The 15487-nt window shown below is 33.2% G+C and overlaps 2 protein-coding genes across 2 annotated transcripts; both read left to right on the forward strand.

The window, feature by feature from the left end:
* The first annotated feature begins 1740 nt into the window (after nt 1–1740).
* Nucleotides 1741–4156, forward strand: LOC141658579 (germin-like protein subfamily 1 member 17). Its single transcript, XM_074465505.1, has 2 exons — nt 1741–1952; nt 3433–4156. The coding sequence occupies exons 1-2, from the start codon at nt 1820–1822 to the stop codon at nt 4026–4028; spliced, it is 729 nt and encodes a 242-aa protein (XP_074321606.1). The 5' UTR covers nt 1741–1819; the 3' UTR covers nt 4029–4156.
* A 7071-nt stretch (nt 4157–11227) lies between these two features.
* Nucleotides 11228–12756, forward strand: LOC141658580 (putative germin-like protein 2-1). Its single transcript, XM_074465506.1, has 2 exons — nt 11228–11469; nt 12028–12756. Exons 1-2 carry the CDS (start codon nt 11340–11342, stop codon nt 12621–12623), a joined length of 726 nt encoding a protein of 241 aa, XP_074321607.1. The 5' UTR covers nt 11228–11339; the 3' UTR covers nt 12624–12756.
* The last annotated feature ends 2731 nt before the right edge of the window (nt 12757–15487 follow it).

The following is a 15487-nucleotide window of genomic DNA, read 5'->3' on the forward strand; positions in this document are numbered from 1 at the left end:
ATATCTTATGTAATCACACAAGTTCAAGACGGCTCGCGAGCTTTTCGAGTCGAGCCAGCCTTTGCTCGGCAGGACTCGTTAAGCTCTCGAGCCAAGCTCGAGCCCGATCCGAGCTTTGACCGAGCCGATCTCGAGTTGTTTGCGAGCTGACTCGTCTCATTAACACCCCTCTCGAATGCCGGTTGGCGAAGGCCGAAGAGTGGACCATGTGCGCAAATTCCACTTATTTTGTGGGACTCCTAGGATTTGAACTCATGACCTTTTAATCACACTAGCTATAATACCATGTGAAAAAATCGTTTCAATTATAATTTTAAAGTAATAGTTAAATAAAGCTCAATCAACTTTAAGGCGATGGTTAAAGTTGGTATATGGTTGTTCATACCCAACTACTAATTAGAACTATGTAGGTTTTACACTTTCACACAACTACACAAGCCATGTACGATTAAAATATTGCATGATCCATATATAGAACTAAATAGAGCACTAGTGTGCTTAATAAATTAAGGATAAACAAATTGATTGGTATAAATGCGTCTTAAACTTTGGTGCACTATCAAGCTAATAAACCAACAAAATTCTATATGAATTTTACTTTGCTAAAATTAGCAGAAGTTGTGTAACCACAATATACTAATGCTATACACCATTGCTAGGCTTAAAAAGGTGAAGTTTATTTTTTAGATAATATTCCCTTCATCCTAATTGCTTAATTTTCCCTTTTATTATTTATGAATAGCATTTTAATGAAACGTAGATAAATAATATGGACGATAAGAGTACTAAAATATTAATTATCAATTTGGATTGATTTTAGAAGTTGTTGATATATTTGAATCCACATATTATAGGGATTTGGGGTACCTGGGTTTGAGGAAGAACCACCACAATACCACATACATCATTTTACGACTCTATCTTGACATTTAAATTTGATTCCGACCTAAAATGATAATTTTTTATTATTATTTTAAAACATATTTTATCCAAACATTTAAAAAATCTTGTGTTTGTGTCATCCTGCATCATGATCTCTAAAATTGACCCGTCACTCCTTCATCTAGAGCTGGCAAACAATGACACGACACGAAAACACGACACGAAATTAACGGGTTTGGGTTGAGACTTAATGACCCATTTATGTAAGTGAGTCGACACGAATACGACACGATATTTAATTGGGTTGGGTTTGGGTTGAGCTCTCTAAACACGAACCCGACACGAAAGACCTGTTTATTAAATTAATCCTAATTTTTCTTGATCCTCCATCAGATAAATATACTTGAAACTTTCCAAATATGGACAAGATACGAAAACACGACACGAACCCGACACGAAATTAACGGGTTAGGGTTGAGACTCGATGACCCATTTATGTAAGTGGGTCGACTTAACATACCGAAATTTAATTGGGTTGGGTTTGGGTTGGAGACTCTCGTGACCGCTTACACGTGATACCTAACACGAACCCAACACGACCCACCCGCTTGTTTGCCGTCTACGGCTTCATCTAATAATATAGACTTGTAATAAGCAGAATATTCAATAATGTGTGTTGAACAATGAAAATGTTGAAAACTAAACTTTGACTATTAATTAAACAAAATCATTATAATAACCACTTCATTTTTTTTTGAATATTCCACTTCCTAACGGTTATAAAAGGCGCACGTACCACTTTGTTATTGTATCACAATTCAAACGAACTAATATAAAGATTAATCAACAAATTAAAACCTCAAATTTTATTTATTTACAAGTTTAATTATTATTGAAGACGATATACATACGGAGTGTATATTAACGCAACGCTATAATGGAAACTAAAGTTGTAATGATAGCAGCAATAATTTGCATGGCATTTGCAATGAGCTTTTACGTTGCAAATGCAGCTGATCCTTCTCCTCTTCAGAGTTTCTGTGTTGGAATTAATGACCCTAATTCCGCAGGTTCGCTCTTTTTTCTCTATATAAGTATAAATTACGAGTAGTTTGTAATTATAGCTTTGTACGCTAACAATGACAAAACTAGGATTCGATGAATTAGTAAATACGAGGAACACAAGTTAATAACCTACTAAATTTTATTGGTTAACGACCGAAATGTCGATAACCCCTGCTAGCTCACCAAGCTCCACCATTGGGTCACTAAATGATACTAGTCCTTGGAGCGATCGACATGTTACATGCATGATGCATGAGCAAACTAGATCATATTAAAGATTTTATATTCTTTTTTTTTTTTTCATGATGCAACGTGAGTAATAAGGGCAAATTTGAAATTATAACGGAATTTGAACAAATATCAATACTATATATTAAATCCAGAAATCAAGGGACTTTAATAATTAAAAAAAGTTATACAAATTAATTATACTATATAGTTTTAAATCAATAGCACCGTGTGATGGACCCAATTAAAGGATCTCAATGCAAATATTATATAGTTTGGGTTAAAATTAAACTATATACTCGTAGAAGCTTGATAATTTTCCTAAACATTTGTAAGAGACTAAAATATGGTCAATTTCCTTAAAATAAAATAATTAATTAAGACGGTCAATTTTCTTAAAATAAACTATACTATATTGCATAATTCTTTCGATTTGATTTAATACATATATGTAATATATTTATATAAATATATAATCTTCTTAAAATTGCATGCCTAAGTAGTAAAAGTAATTTCGTAAGTAAAGAAAAGAATTGTAGTAACAATGAATATAATTATATGATAATAATCACTCATTTGAATAGTAAAAGTAACAATATTATCAGCGAGATTAGTGAAAGTGGTAGAAACAACGGGAATAGTGAAATAATCAATATTAATGCGGCAATAGTGAAAGTAACAATAATTATGGTCGGAGTAGTGAAATTATCAATATTAAGCGGCAGTAGTGACAGTAACAATAATTACGGTAAGAGTAGGGAAAGTAACAATGATTACGGGCAAGTAGTGAAATGTTATTACTATTGTTTCATTAATAAGAGTAAAATATTAATAGCGGGAGTAGTGAATTTGGCTTAAAATTTATTTCATCGTAATTTTAGGATATACCATAGAAAAATATATTAATGATAAATTTATGGGTTATGCAACTTTAAATAATTTTATTTAATGAAAAAAAATTAATGGTAAATCGACACCAATAATAGTTATGATTTATGAGTACCACCTCTCAATTCTCAGTATTTAACAGTTAAACTAGCTGTTATTTGCAGTTTGCAGTTTATGTGTTCTAGTTAATTACGAGTAGGATTAGTTTTACAATTCATACAAGTTGAAGAGGACCCAAAATCAATATGTTTGCAGAGGTCGACTTTAAGTAAATATTGGAAATTTGTTAATTCTTTGTTAAAATTATAACAGTCAACAACTTTGTTCTAAATATGTTTTTCTTTGACATTTAATTTATTAATTTTGCAGTGTTTGTGAACGGAAAATTTTGCAAAAACCCGAAGGATGTAACAATCAACGACTTCATACGCAAAAATTTCAACGTCGCCGGTAACACAAGCAACATTCTAGGAGCCAACGCAACATTAGTAGACGAATCCTTATTCCCGGCACTAAACACCCTAGGGGTAGCCATGGCTCGTATCGATTTCGCCCCATACGGCCTAAACACGCCTCACTTACACCCCCTCGGGTCTGAAATATTCGCGGTCATGGAGGGATCACTATACGCCGGGTTTGTGACAACCGATAACAAACTTTTCGACACGGTCATTGGTCCCGGGGACATGATTGTATTTCCACAAGGGTTAGTTCATTTTCAGCTTAATATTGGTGACACTAAATCTCTTGCAATTGCTTCATTTGGTAGTCAAAATCCGCTACGTGTTAACGTAGCGAATGCTTTGTTTGGAACTAACCCACCAATTTTGGGTGATGTTCTTACAAAAGCATTTCAAGTTGATGGAAATGTGATTGATAAACTCCGAGGGCAATTTCCGGGTCAAGAAAATGGTGTTGAGACTGGAAGATCTATCTTAAGATTAATTCAGCAGAATTCTTCTTAATTAATTGCACTATTGAAATAGGGCAAATAAATTTGGGGAATTTATTATCCAAGATAAATTATATAGTGAATGATGCATGATGTATAATTTTTAGTTTATTTGTTATATATTTTATATTGCTTGTTGAATAAATTCCATATTGGGAAGTGCTTGTATAGTTGTATGCTTTAAATTAATAAAGACTGCAAATTGTATAAATTTGATGGTTAATGGATTATCTTTTATCTTGATTCATTCTTTCTATTTACTACGGAGTACCTCTTATTCTTTGTGGTTTTCTCATATTGTTTGGGACATCTCTTAATAAAAGAGTAAACAATTGATGTGCACGAATGTAACTTATAAATGCAACACAAATTATTGTTTAAGATAGGCATATCTGATTTGAAACTTACAACGAGTCAAATAGAATAGATAAGACAAAAACAAAATGTTTAAGGACAAACATTAAACTTGTCCAATCTATCAAGGACCGGTACTACTCTTTGACCTTCAGTTTGCGGAAAGTAAATAGAGAATTATCGGAAGCGCTCATAATAAAACCATAAGAAGATAAAGCTGTAGCAAGTTTAGCATACCAGCACCGTGGAGCTTGACGGGGACCGTATAATGACTTGCGAAGATGACAGACTTTACCTTCAAACCCTTTGCTAAAACCAGGCGGCATGCGCATATATACTTCTTCCGACAAGTCACCGTGAAGAAAAGCATTATGCACATCCATTTGATGTAATTCCCACTTCTTGATAGTAGCAACGGCTAAGAAAGTTCGTACTGTGACCATTTTAACCGTTGGAGCAAATGTTTCAGTGAAATCGACACCAGCTTCTTGGTGATTGCCTAGTACAACGAGAGGTGCTTTAAACCTTTCCACAGTACCATCGGACTTGTGTTGGAGATGGGAGATGACGACGAGATTAATTAGGAGATAATGGGAGAGATGGGAGACAAAGAGTCGTTTGGTGAAGTTGAAAATGTTTGGCGGTGGACTTTTTTAGGTAAATGTTTTTAGGTAAATTAAAAAAGGATAGTGATAGGGCGCCACCAGGTGACGCCTAAATTGGGTGTCACCCTCTCACAACAATTGTTTAGTGAAGGGGTCCCGACTCACCTCATGTGAGAGGGTGGCACCCAAATTGGGTGTCACCCGGTGGCGCCTTTTCATTATAAGGTGTATTTTATTGCGCCCGTATGTATTTTATTAACGTGACAGTATAAGGTGTCAAAAAGGGACGGGAAGTGACTATTGAGTTCGACGCTCCATTAAAGCGTTAATGCGGAAGTGTCAAAAATGCAAGGGATTTGTTGTAGTGGTAATGTGCAAATCCAAAAACTCTTATTACCCTTATAAGTTTAGCTTGTGGATCTATCATTGTCCAATATTCATGCGTAGGTAATACTGTAATACGGATTACGGTGTAAATTATTATCCTACTCAATACTCCCCATGGAACTCTTCAATGTCTTCGTGCAAAAATGACAAGTTTTTCAAAGCTCCGTAAGTCCGTAACTCTCATGGGTCGGTGACTCGGTGGTACCGAATTCAATACTAATATTATATGCCTCCTCCATTCCAATTATTTATTTATTTATTTTTATTTATTCAGGAGATTTTATTTATTGTTTTCTTAAAAAAATCCCCACGTTGAGATTAGTTTCGAGAAAAAGGAACATACATCGGATGTACTACCTCCAACTTTTTTGTTTTTTTGAGCATATATGTATTTTTTTTAAGCTTATTACCTCAAACTTTATTTGTTTTTGAGCATGTGTATTTTTTTTGAGCATAATAAAGTTTATAAGTTAAATTTTAATATTTTTTCCATCAAAACTCAAATTTAACTAAACTTATATGTAATGTTTTTGAGTTTTATTGTAATTTTTTAGAGCTTAATGTTTAAGTGAATAAACTAAGAAACTTTATAGTGAAACTCAGAAATTTTAAAACAAAACCCAAAAACTTTATTATAATGCACAGAAACTATAGAATTGGAGGTAGTACATCAGATGTATAATCCTCTTACTGATTAGTTTCTTTCAAACTCCTCATATCCAAACTAAAAGTTACACTTGCTTTCGGTGGTCTTCGAGAAAATACTTTCACCGTAATTTTTTTTTTCTTTATACAAGACTTCTTTTTAAAAAAAAATACTCTTATATTTTATGAAAAAAAATTTCATAACAAATTTATGTATAGAAGTTTCGTTCGTCCTTCAAAGTAATAGAAAAAACAATGTACCTAGACCTAAAATGCATAAATGTTTTAGCTCATGAGACATGAGCTATTCAATTAGACTTCCTACAAACGATCGTAAAACTGAATTAAAACTTTTACATAATAAAAGAATTTCATCAATAACTAAATGAAAATTGTTATAACCCCGCTTCTTTTATTGTATTGCTTCGTTATTTTAATCAAATATCAATAAATGATTGGAACAATGGAACGGGAAAGTAACAAAAGGTGGTTGTTGTTATATTGTAGTATATTTTATGTGGGTAATTTGCTACATTCCCAGTTTCATATATAATAACGGTTTTTCTAACGTGTATTAAAACTCAGCCAATACAATACTTCTCTAGTAAACAAGAGTCAGCCGTGTTGTTATCTGGGGAAGCTTATAATTAGCATTGATAGATTGACGTTGATGCATGGGCTACTACACCAACGTAAAATACGTACGTGATGAAAGGGATTACATCACTACCTAACTTGATAGATTATACGGAGTACACCCTCTATCCCGGTCATTTGTTATCCTTTTTTCATATTGAGGTGTCTCAGTGAGTTATTGTCCTTTCTATTTTAATACGAGTAATAAACTTCATGAACAATTTGATCATTCACACTTAATTTGTTCCACTTGACATTTGTTAATTGACTCATTTCCTCTTTCCTTGGTCTTTGTGTCAAAATCAAAGGACAACAATTGACCGGGACGGAGGGAGTATTATTTAATCCGATTTTAATTACAGTTTACAAATAAACAGACTACGTACTAATCCGATTTTAATTACAAAAAATCATGGTGCTTATCTAAACATAATACTGTAGTAAGTTTGATTAAATTTATTAGTAGGTTTTACTAAGAAACGGCATTGTTACATATACATCGACGTACGAAGATTCATAGTTTGGTTCTTATAAATAAAGGGTAGAAGTTAACCACTTTTCTTCAACTACTTGAACTTCGTAGCAAATCAATGTGCATGGAAGATCCGTCTTCTCAAATATATAGAATATGAACGTAAGTACGTAGAATTTGACATTTATAATGATCATGCAAACATATTTCTTGGACTATATATGCTCCAAAAATTTTCGTATTAATTTGTCAAAGAAAAAGTTTACATTATTGTCGTTACTCGTTAATAGTAACGCAATGACGTGCTATACAAGCCAACGGCTAATATGTCTAATTTTAATATTTTTAGGTGAGGTCAAGTCTAGAAGTATCACGGTAAGCCGGTAAAACGTACAAAACTACCCTAGTTACTAGTTAAGCTGAGTAAAATTGGCCCGGTCCGGATAACCCAACTCGTAAGTCGTACTCAATACCCGAATTATTATGACTCATAATTTGAATTGACCCGAATCAATATGACCTGACTCGAATGTTTATTGTTACAAACAAACCATTAATCATAAAGAACTTGAGATAATAATAGACCCAAAATGACTCGGCCCAGTATGACCTTTCCCTCCGCATTCTTGCAAACACGAAAATGACTGAACCTGGCAATTAACACAACCCTGTTGACCCATTTACAAGGTCTAATCATAGTTGATAATGGACATGCATGTTCTACAAATTTTATTAGCAATTAACAATGAATTTAGACTATACAATGAGTGATTTAACCCTTAATATGTACGGAGTATACGGTAATATTTAAACGAGTTCATACAAAGCTTAGTTTGTGAGAAGACTATTTCGACCAATAAAATTTACCCGTATATTGCATGATCCATAGAACTAAATTGAGCACTCGTGTCCTTAATAATTAAGGATAAAGAAATTGATTGGTATAAATGCGTCTTAAATAAACTTTGGTGCAATATTGGCTAATAAACCAACAAAATTCTATATGAATTTAACTTTGCTAAATTTAGTAAAAGTTGTGTAATCACAATATACTAATGCTATACACCATTGCTAGGCTTAAAAAGGTGAAGTTTATTTTTTAGATAATATTCCCTTCATCCTAATTATTTAATTTTCCTTTTTATTATTTATGAGTAGTATTTTAATCAAACATAAATAAATAATATGGACGATAATAGGAATAATAAAATATTAATTATCAATTTGGATTGGTTTTAAAAGTTTTAGATATATTTGAATCCACATATATCGGGATTTGGAGTACTTAGGTTTGAGAAAGAACCATCGTACCACGTCATTTGACGACCCTATCTTCATATTATAAAAGTTAAGTCTTTTAGAGGACTCTCATTGGTTCCTACTTTTTAGGAGCATTTTTTTCTTTGGTAGAAGAAACCCACGTTCTCTTGGTAATTTTTTTTTTTTTATTCTCCTTGGTTCTCTTTGATTTTGCATTGTGCATTAAGTTTGAGCATAATAAAACCAATTATTATTATTATTAAGAACCATTCATTATACATCTTCATATTATAAAAGCTAAGTCTTTTAGAGGACTCTCATTGGTTCCTACTTTTTAGGAGCATTTTTTTTCTTTGGTAGAAGAAACCCACGTTCTCTTGGTAATTTTTTTTTTTATTCTCCTTGGTTCTCTTTGATTTTGCATTGTGCATTAAGTTTGAGCATAATAAAACCAATTATTATTATTAAGAACCATTCATTATACATTATATTATAATTATAATGCAATAGAAGAAATTACAAAAATAACACATTTGTGCCTGAAAAAAGAATGACCAAATAATCAATTAAAAAATAAAATCAGTAAAATAATTAAAAAGTAAATTACATGTAGATTATAAAAGAAACCTTATTGTGAATCAATTTGATGAGAGTACAAATATTATGCAAAAAAAACCGAAATATCATTTAATTAAAAAAATTAATTTAAATATGTAATTTTAATGCGAAAATCATCTAATGTTTAAAAAAAAACATCTTTACTACATTACCAATAAATTAGACCGGATTTTTTGGCACAGAAATAGTCTATTCTCAATAGTTTAAAAAAAAAGAAATAAATCAAGTTTAGATAACATGTAAAGGCAATATAATCTTAAATTCTTAAATAAAATAATAACAACAACTACCCAGTACCTCAATGGCTCCCGCAAATTGCGGGTAGGAGGGGGGGAGGTGGTGTAAGGTCTACGCAGCCTTATCCTTGTGTTAGCAACACAAAAAGGCTGTTTCCGAATGACCCAATATGAAAATTGCGTCGAGAACTACATAAATCGATCATTTATGAATATTAAGAAAAAAATTATACCTTTAAAAAAAAGTATATTATAGAAAATACTATGTAAATATCCAAAAAAAAAAGAAAAAAAATTCAAAGAAAAAAATCCTTAATTTATGAAATAAAATATTTTCTAACATTCAAACTTAAATAAATCGATCATTTTTTTACCATAAATTGTCTTATATTCTGATAATTGTAGAATATAAAATGCAAAGTTTTAAAACAACATGCATTGAAGGAAAATTTTTTTTTACCAAAAAACAATAGTACTTCATATAGAGTAAATGTTTATTAGACTAATTAAATTATTATGAGGATGTTTCGATAGGAATTAGATGAGAGTAAGAGAGGGTAAGGAGGTGGTGTAATTGTGCAAATAAGAGTATATCACATGGTTTGGAAGGGAAGGTAGAGCTATGCAATTTTTGAGTATATATAATTTAGATTTATGGGTAAAATGAATATTATTAGGCTTATTCGTTTATTTTAATATTCTGGCCCATCTTTTTTACAGTGGTGTTTTTTTTAAGGGACATAATTTAGGGATGTGTTAGTTGAACGGGTTTCGTAGTCGAAATCAGACGGATGTTATATTGGGTTATTTGCATTTTCGTCTATGCTAAATGTACATGGTTATGTCGTTTATTTTTTCTTTCACAAATTTTTATTTAAGACGGATATATCTGTCTGAACCTTAGACGGGGCAAGTACAAGTGTATCACACATAAGAAAAAAAAATACATTGAGATTGTCAAAAAATTTGTCTCACGTATGCAAGTGGGGTGTTATTTGACCGGTTATATTCTTAAGACGTATACATCCGTCTTCAGAAAAACATATTATTCATCTTTTTTCGGTCAATTTATAATACAAAAAGATCTTATTTGTGCTTCACTTGATACGTCAAAAACTTTATATAACATTTTATTTTTTACTGTATAAGCTCTAATTATAGAAGTTAATAATAACCTTTTTCGTAACTTTACGTTGTCCATGTTTTTTAAATAGTAGGAATAAGATCCGACATGCTTTCAAATATTAAAATTTTTGTTCAAATTAGTCGTAATTTATGAATATACATGTGCCTTTTGAAATGATAGTTACTAAATTGCAGTATATTATTACTCCGTATTTTATAATTTTTTGACATTTTATTTCAGTTTAGATGCATTTAACGAAATTGTTTAATTTTCAGTCAAGTGTACTTCATATTATAATGGAATTTAAATTTAAATGGTCACCCCTATGTGTAATCTTGATAAATGGGTATTTTTTTTCAATATGTTAGTCCACCTCAATTACTTTCACCACCACATGCTCATAAAAAACCATGTACCATAAATTTTCCTTTGCATGGTGAGTACCCGTTTTAAATTCTAAATAATTCAATTTATTTATCCGATAATAACGCCTCCTACTACGATAACACGATCCGTGCATTTTTATGCACGGGTTTAAAACTAGTTTTGAGTTTTGACAATTAAGTTTCACTCCGACCACTAATATGCTTTCTTTTTATTTTTATAAAACATATTTTAATAAAACATTTTAAAAACGTTTGTGTTCATATCCTCCTGAACCATGATCTCTAAAATTGACCCGTCACTTTTTTTATCAAAATACAGACTTGTAATAATAAGCAGAAAATTCAATAATATATGTTGAACAATGAAAATGTTGAAAATTAAACATTGACTATTTAATTAAACAAAACCATTCATAACCACATCATTTTTTTGAATATTCCACTTCTTAACGGTTATAAAAGGCGCACGTACCACTTTGTTATTTTAATCATAACTCAAACGAACAAAGATAAAGAGATTAATCAACAAATAATTAAAACCTCAAATTTTATTTATTTACAAGTTTATTATCGAAGAAAATATATATTAACGTAACGCAATGGAGACGAAAGTTGGAATGATAGCAATAATTTGCATGGCATTTGCAATAAGTTTTTACGTTGCAAATGCAGCTGATCCTTCTCCTCTTCAAAGTTTCTGTGTTGGAATTAATGACCCTAATTCCGCAGGTTCACTCTTTTTCTTATTTTCTATATTAGTTCGTAATTATAGCGTTGTATGTAGGTTTGCAGTGACGGAATAAGGATTTGATGAATATATAAGTAATTGGCTAATGGCTATACACATTGAAAATTCGAGGAATACGAGTTAATAACGTGCAAAATTTTATTGTTTAACGGGCGCTAATCCTTCTAGCTCACCTAGTTCCGTCATTGGGTCACTAATAAATGTTAAGAACTCGGGAGACAATGTTACATGCATGAATATACTCATTCAAGATTTTATATTCTAGTTTTTTTTTTTTTCGTTGTAAACTGTAAAAAGTCAGACATAAGGGCAAATTTGATATTGACGGGGTTTGAACCAATGTTAGCTAAACTAGGCGACATCTGTAGTCTGCTTTATATTCTAGTTAATTCCGACTATTATTAGTTTTACCGTTCGTACAAGTTGAAGAGGACTAAATGTCCAAAATCAATAAGGTTGGAGGTCGAGGGAGTAAAAGGAGTGGTCCACTTTCTAAATATGTTTTTCACTGACATTTAATTTAATTATTAATTTTGCAGTATTTGTGAACGGAAAATTCTGCAAAAACCCGAAGGACGTAACAATCAACGACTTCATACACAAAAATTTCAACGTAGCCGGCAACACAAGCAACATTCAAGGAGCCAACGCAACATTAGTAGACGAATCCTTGTTCCCAGGACTAAACACCCTTGGAGTAGCCATGGCTCGTGTCGATTTCGCCCCATACGGCCTAAACACCCCTCACTTACACCCTCTTGGGTCTGAAATATTTTCGGTCATGGAGGGATCATTATACGCCGGGTTTGTGACAACCGATAACAAACTTTTCGACACGGTCATTGGTCCCGGGGACATGATTGTATTTCCACAAGGGTTAGTTCATTTTCAGCTTAATATTGGCGACAATAAAGCTCTTGCAATTGCTTCATTTGGTAGTCAAAATCCGCTACGTGTTAACGTTGCTAATGCTTTGTTTGGAACTAACCCACCAATTTTGGGTGATGTTCTTACAAAAGCATTTCAAGTTGATGGAAATGTGATTGATAAACTCCGAGGGCAATTTCCGGGTCAAGAAAATGGTGTTGAGACTGGAAGATCTATCTTAAGATTAATTCAGCAGAATTCTTCTTAATTAATTGCACTATTGAAATAGGGCAAATAAATTTGGGGAATTTATAATCCAAGATAAATTATATAGTGAATGATGCATGATGTATAATTTTTAGTTTATTTGTTATTTATTTTATATTGCTTGTTGAATAAATTCCATATTGGGAAGTGCTTGTATAGTTGTATGCTTTAAATTAATAAAGACTGCAAATTGTATAAATTTGATGGTTAATGGATTATCTTTTATCTTGATTCATTCTTTCTATTTACTACGGAGTACCTCTTATTCTTTGTGGTTTTCTCATATTGTTTGGGACATCTCTTAATAAAAGAGTAAATAATTGATGTGCACGGATGTACCTTATAAATGGAATACAAATTCTTGCTTAAGACAGGCATATCTGATTTGAAACTTACAATGAGTCAAATAGAATAGATGAGACAAAACAAAATGTTTAAGGACTAACAATAAACTTGTCCAATCTATCAAGGACCGGTACTACTCTTTGACCTTCAATTTTACTGTTAAAAATTTCTATTCAGGAAAGTTGGAAGAACACTACGAATCACCTTAGGAGATACTCCCTCCAATTTCCTATTATCTTCCCTCTTTCCTTTTTCACACAAGTTTGATTATCTTTCCTCTTTCCTTTTTTGATAAGTTTAATTCATTTTTTATTAATTTCTATCTCCTAAAAAATCAACAATTCCCACTACTTTATCTATTCTTTATTCATTATTCTTTCTTTATTATTTTCTCTCCCCTATAAGCTTCACAACTTACAATACTTTATTCCACTTTATTCCTTTTTCTACCCTTTTCTTAATTTTTGTGCCCAAAAGAAAGGGGAAGATAATAGGAAATTGGATGGACTATAAGGTTAGCCTTTTCCGATGATGCTCAAAACCGAAAGAAGCTGGAGTCATGGACCAACCTTCCCCATTTGGTATCCTCGAAATAAGCATATGTGGACCAATCGTTGGTTGGCGCAGTGGTAGCATGGGGCTGCGCTTGGTAGGGAGGTCTGCGGATCGATCCCCCACAACTGCGATTGTGAGGGGTTTAAATACCGTAATCCTTGGACACGCCCCGAAATCCGGATTAGTCGGCCCAATGTGGTTCGGATTACCGGATGGTTTAGATCAAAAAAAATCTGTGTATACGCCATACGGAGTACTTTTGTACTCTTTCATCAATTGAACAAAAAATGGTAAGTAAGGAGAAGTTTTGGGGGTGCCGGTATGCCATAAATTAGTATTCGTCGAACCTCGAATAATCGTGAAAATGTATTAATGCTCGTTATTTGAGGCTGAAATCGAATAGGTTAATTCCTGAAATGAGCTCGGGCGCGTGATTGAAAAACCGGGAGAAAAAGAATCTGGGTCCGGTACGATCTCTCGAACGGCTCAAATTGATGTGTATAATACACGGTTTTTCGGGATTCCAGGTTCCCGGAACAAAATTCTCCGGAAATCGCATAGAAAGTTCCTCGGGTCAGATCAGATAAAGCGGCCACGCAAAATTTGAGTACCAACGGAAGACATTTGTGGGTGCCGGTATGCCATAAACCAGCATTCGTCGAACCTAGGATAATCGTGAAAAATGTATTAATGCTCGTTATTTGAGGGTGAAGTCGAATAGGTTAATTCCTGAAATGAGCTCGGACGCGTGATTGAAAAACCGGGAGAAAAAGAAACTGGGTCCGGTACGATCTCCCGAACGGCTCAAATTGAAGTGTATAATACACGGTTTTTCGGGATTTCAGGGTCCCGGAACAAAATTCTCCGGAAATCACATAGAAAGTTCCTCGGGTCAGATAAAGCGGTCACGCAAAACTTGAGTACCAACGGAAGACATTTGTGGGTGCCGGTATGCCATAAACCAGTATTCGTCGAACCTCGGATAATCGTGAAAAATGTATTAATACTCGTTATTTGAGGCTGAAGTCGAATAGGTTAACTCCTGAAATGAGCTCGGACGCGTGAGTGAAAAACAGGGAGAAAAAGAAACTGGATCCGGTACGATCTCCCGAACGGCTCAAATTGAAGTGGTTTTTCAGGATTTCAGGGTCCCGGAACAAAATTCTCCGTAAATCGCATATAAAGTTCCTCGGGTCAGATAAAGCGGCCACGCAAAATTTGAGTACCAACGGAAGACATTTCGGGGTGCCGGTAGGCCATAAACCAGCATTCGTCGAACCTCGGATAATCGTGAAAAATTTATTAATGCTCGTTATTTGAGGCTGAAATCGAAAAGGCTAATTCCTGAAATGAGTTCGGACGCGTGATTGAAAAACCGAGAGAAAAGAAACGGGTCCGGACGATCTCCGAACGGCTCAAATTGAAGTGTATAATACACGGTTTTTCGGGATTCCAGGGTCCCGGAACAAAATTCTCCGGAAAGATTTTATATTCTTTTTTTTTTGGTGTAAACTATAAAATGAGACACAAGGGTAAATTTAATACTAACGGAATTTGGACAAGGATCAGCTAAACTAGCTGACATATGCAATCTGCAGGTTCTATATTCTAGCTAATTACGTTTCATACAAGCTGAAGAGGACCATAATCAATATGTTTGCATTGGTCGACAATACGTAAATATTTGAAAAATGTTAATTCTTTGTTAAAATTATAACAGAAAATTTAATAACTTTGTTCTTAACCTTGGCTATATTTTCAATTTCAATTATAACAGAAAATTCTTTGTTAATTTGGCAGTATTTGTGAACGGAAAATTCTTCAAAAACCTGAAGGACGTGTCGATCAACGACTTCATACACAAAGGATTCAACGTAGCCGGTAACACAAGCAACATTCAAGTAGCCAACGCAACATTAGTAGACGCAACATTAGTGCACCAACTCCAGGATATTCTCCATCTCC

The sequence above is a fragment of the Silene latifolia genome, chromosome 6 (assembly GCF_048544455.1).
Source record: "Silene latifolia isolate original U9 population chromosome 6, ASM4854445v1, whole genome shotgun sequence".
Taxonomy (NCBI): domain Eukaryota; kingdom Viridiplantae; phylum Streptophyta; class Magnoliopsida; order Caryophyllales; family Caryophyllaceae; genus Silene; species Silene latifolia.

Coding starts and splice junctions, on each gene's coding strand:
- LOC141658579 (XM_074465505.1), top strand. CDS start 1,820: ATGGAAACTAAAGTTGTAATGATAGCAGCAATAATTTGCATGGCATTT. Junction 1,953..3,432: donor TAATGACCCTAATTCCGCAG/GTTCGCTCTTTT, acceptor TTAATTTTGCAG/TGTTTGTGAACGGAAAATTT.
- LOC141658580 (XM_074465506.1), top strand. CDS start 11,340: ATGGAGACGAAAGTTGGAATGATAGCAATAATTTGCATGGCATTTGCA. Junction 11,470..12,027: donor TAATGACCCTAATTCCGCAG/GTTCACTCTTTT, acceptor TTAATTTTGCAG/TATTTGTGAACGGAAAATTC.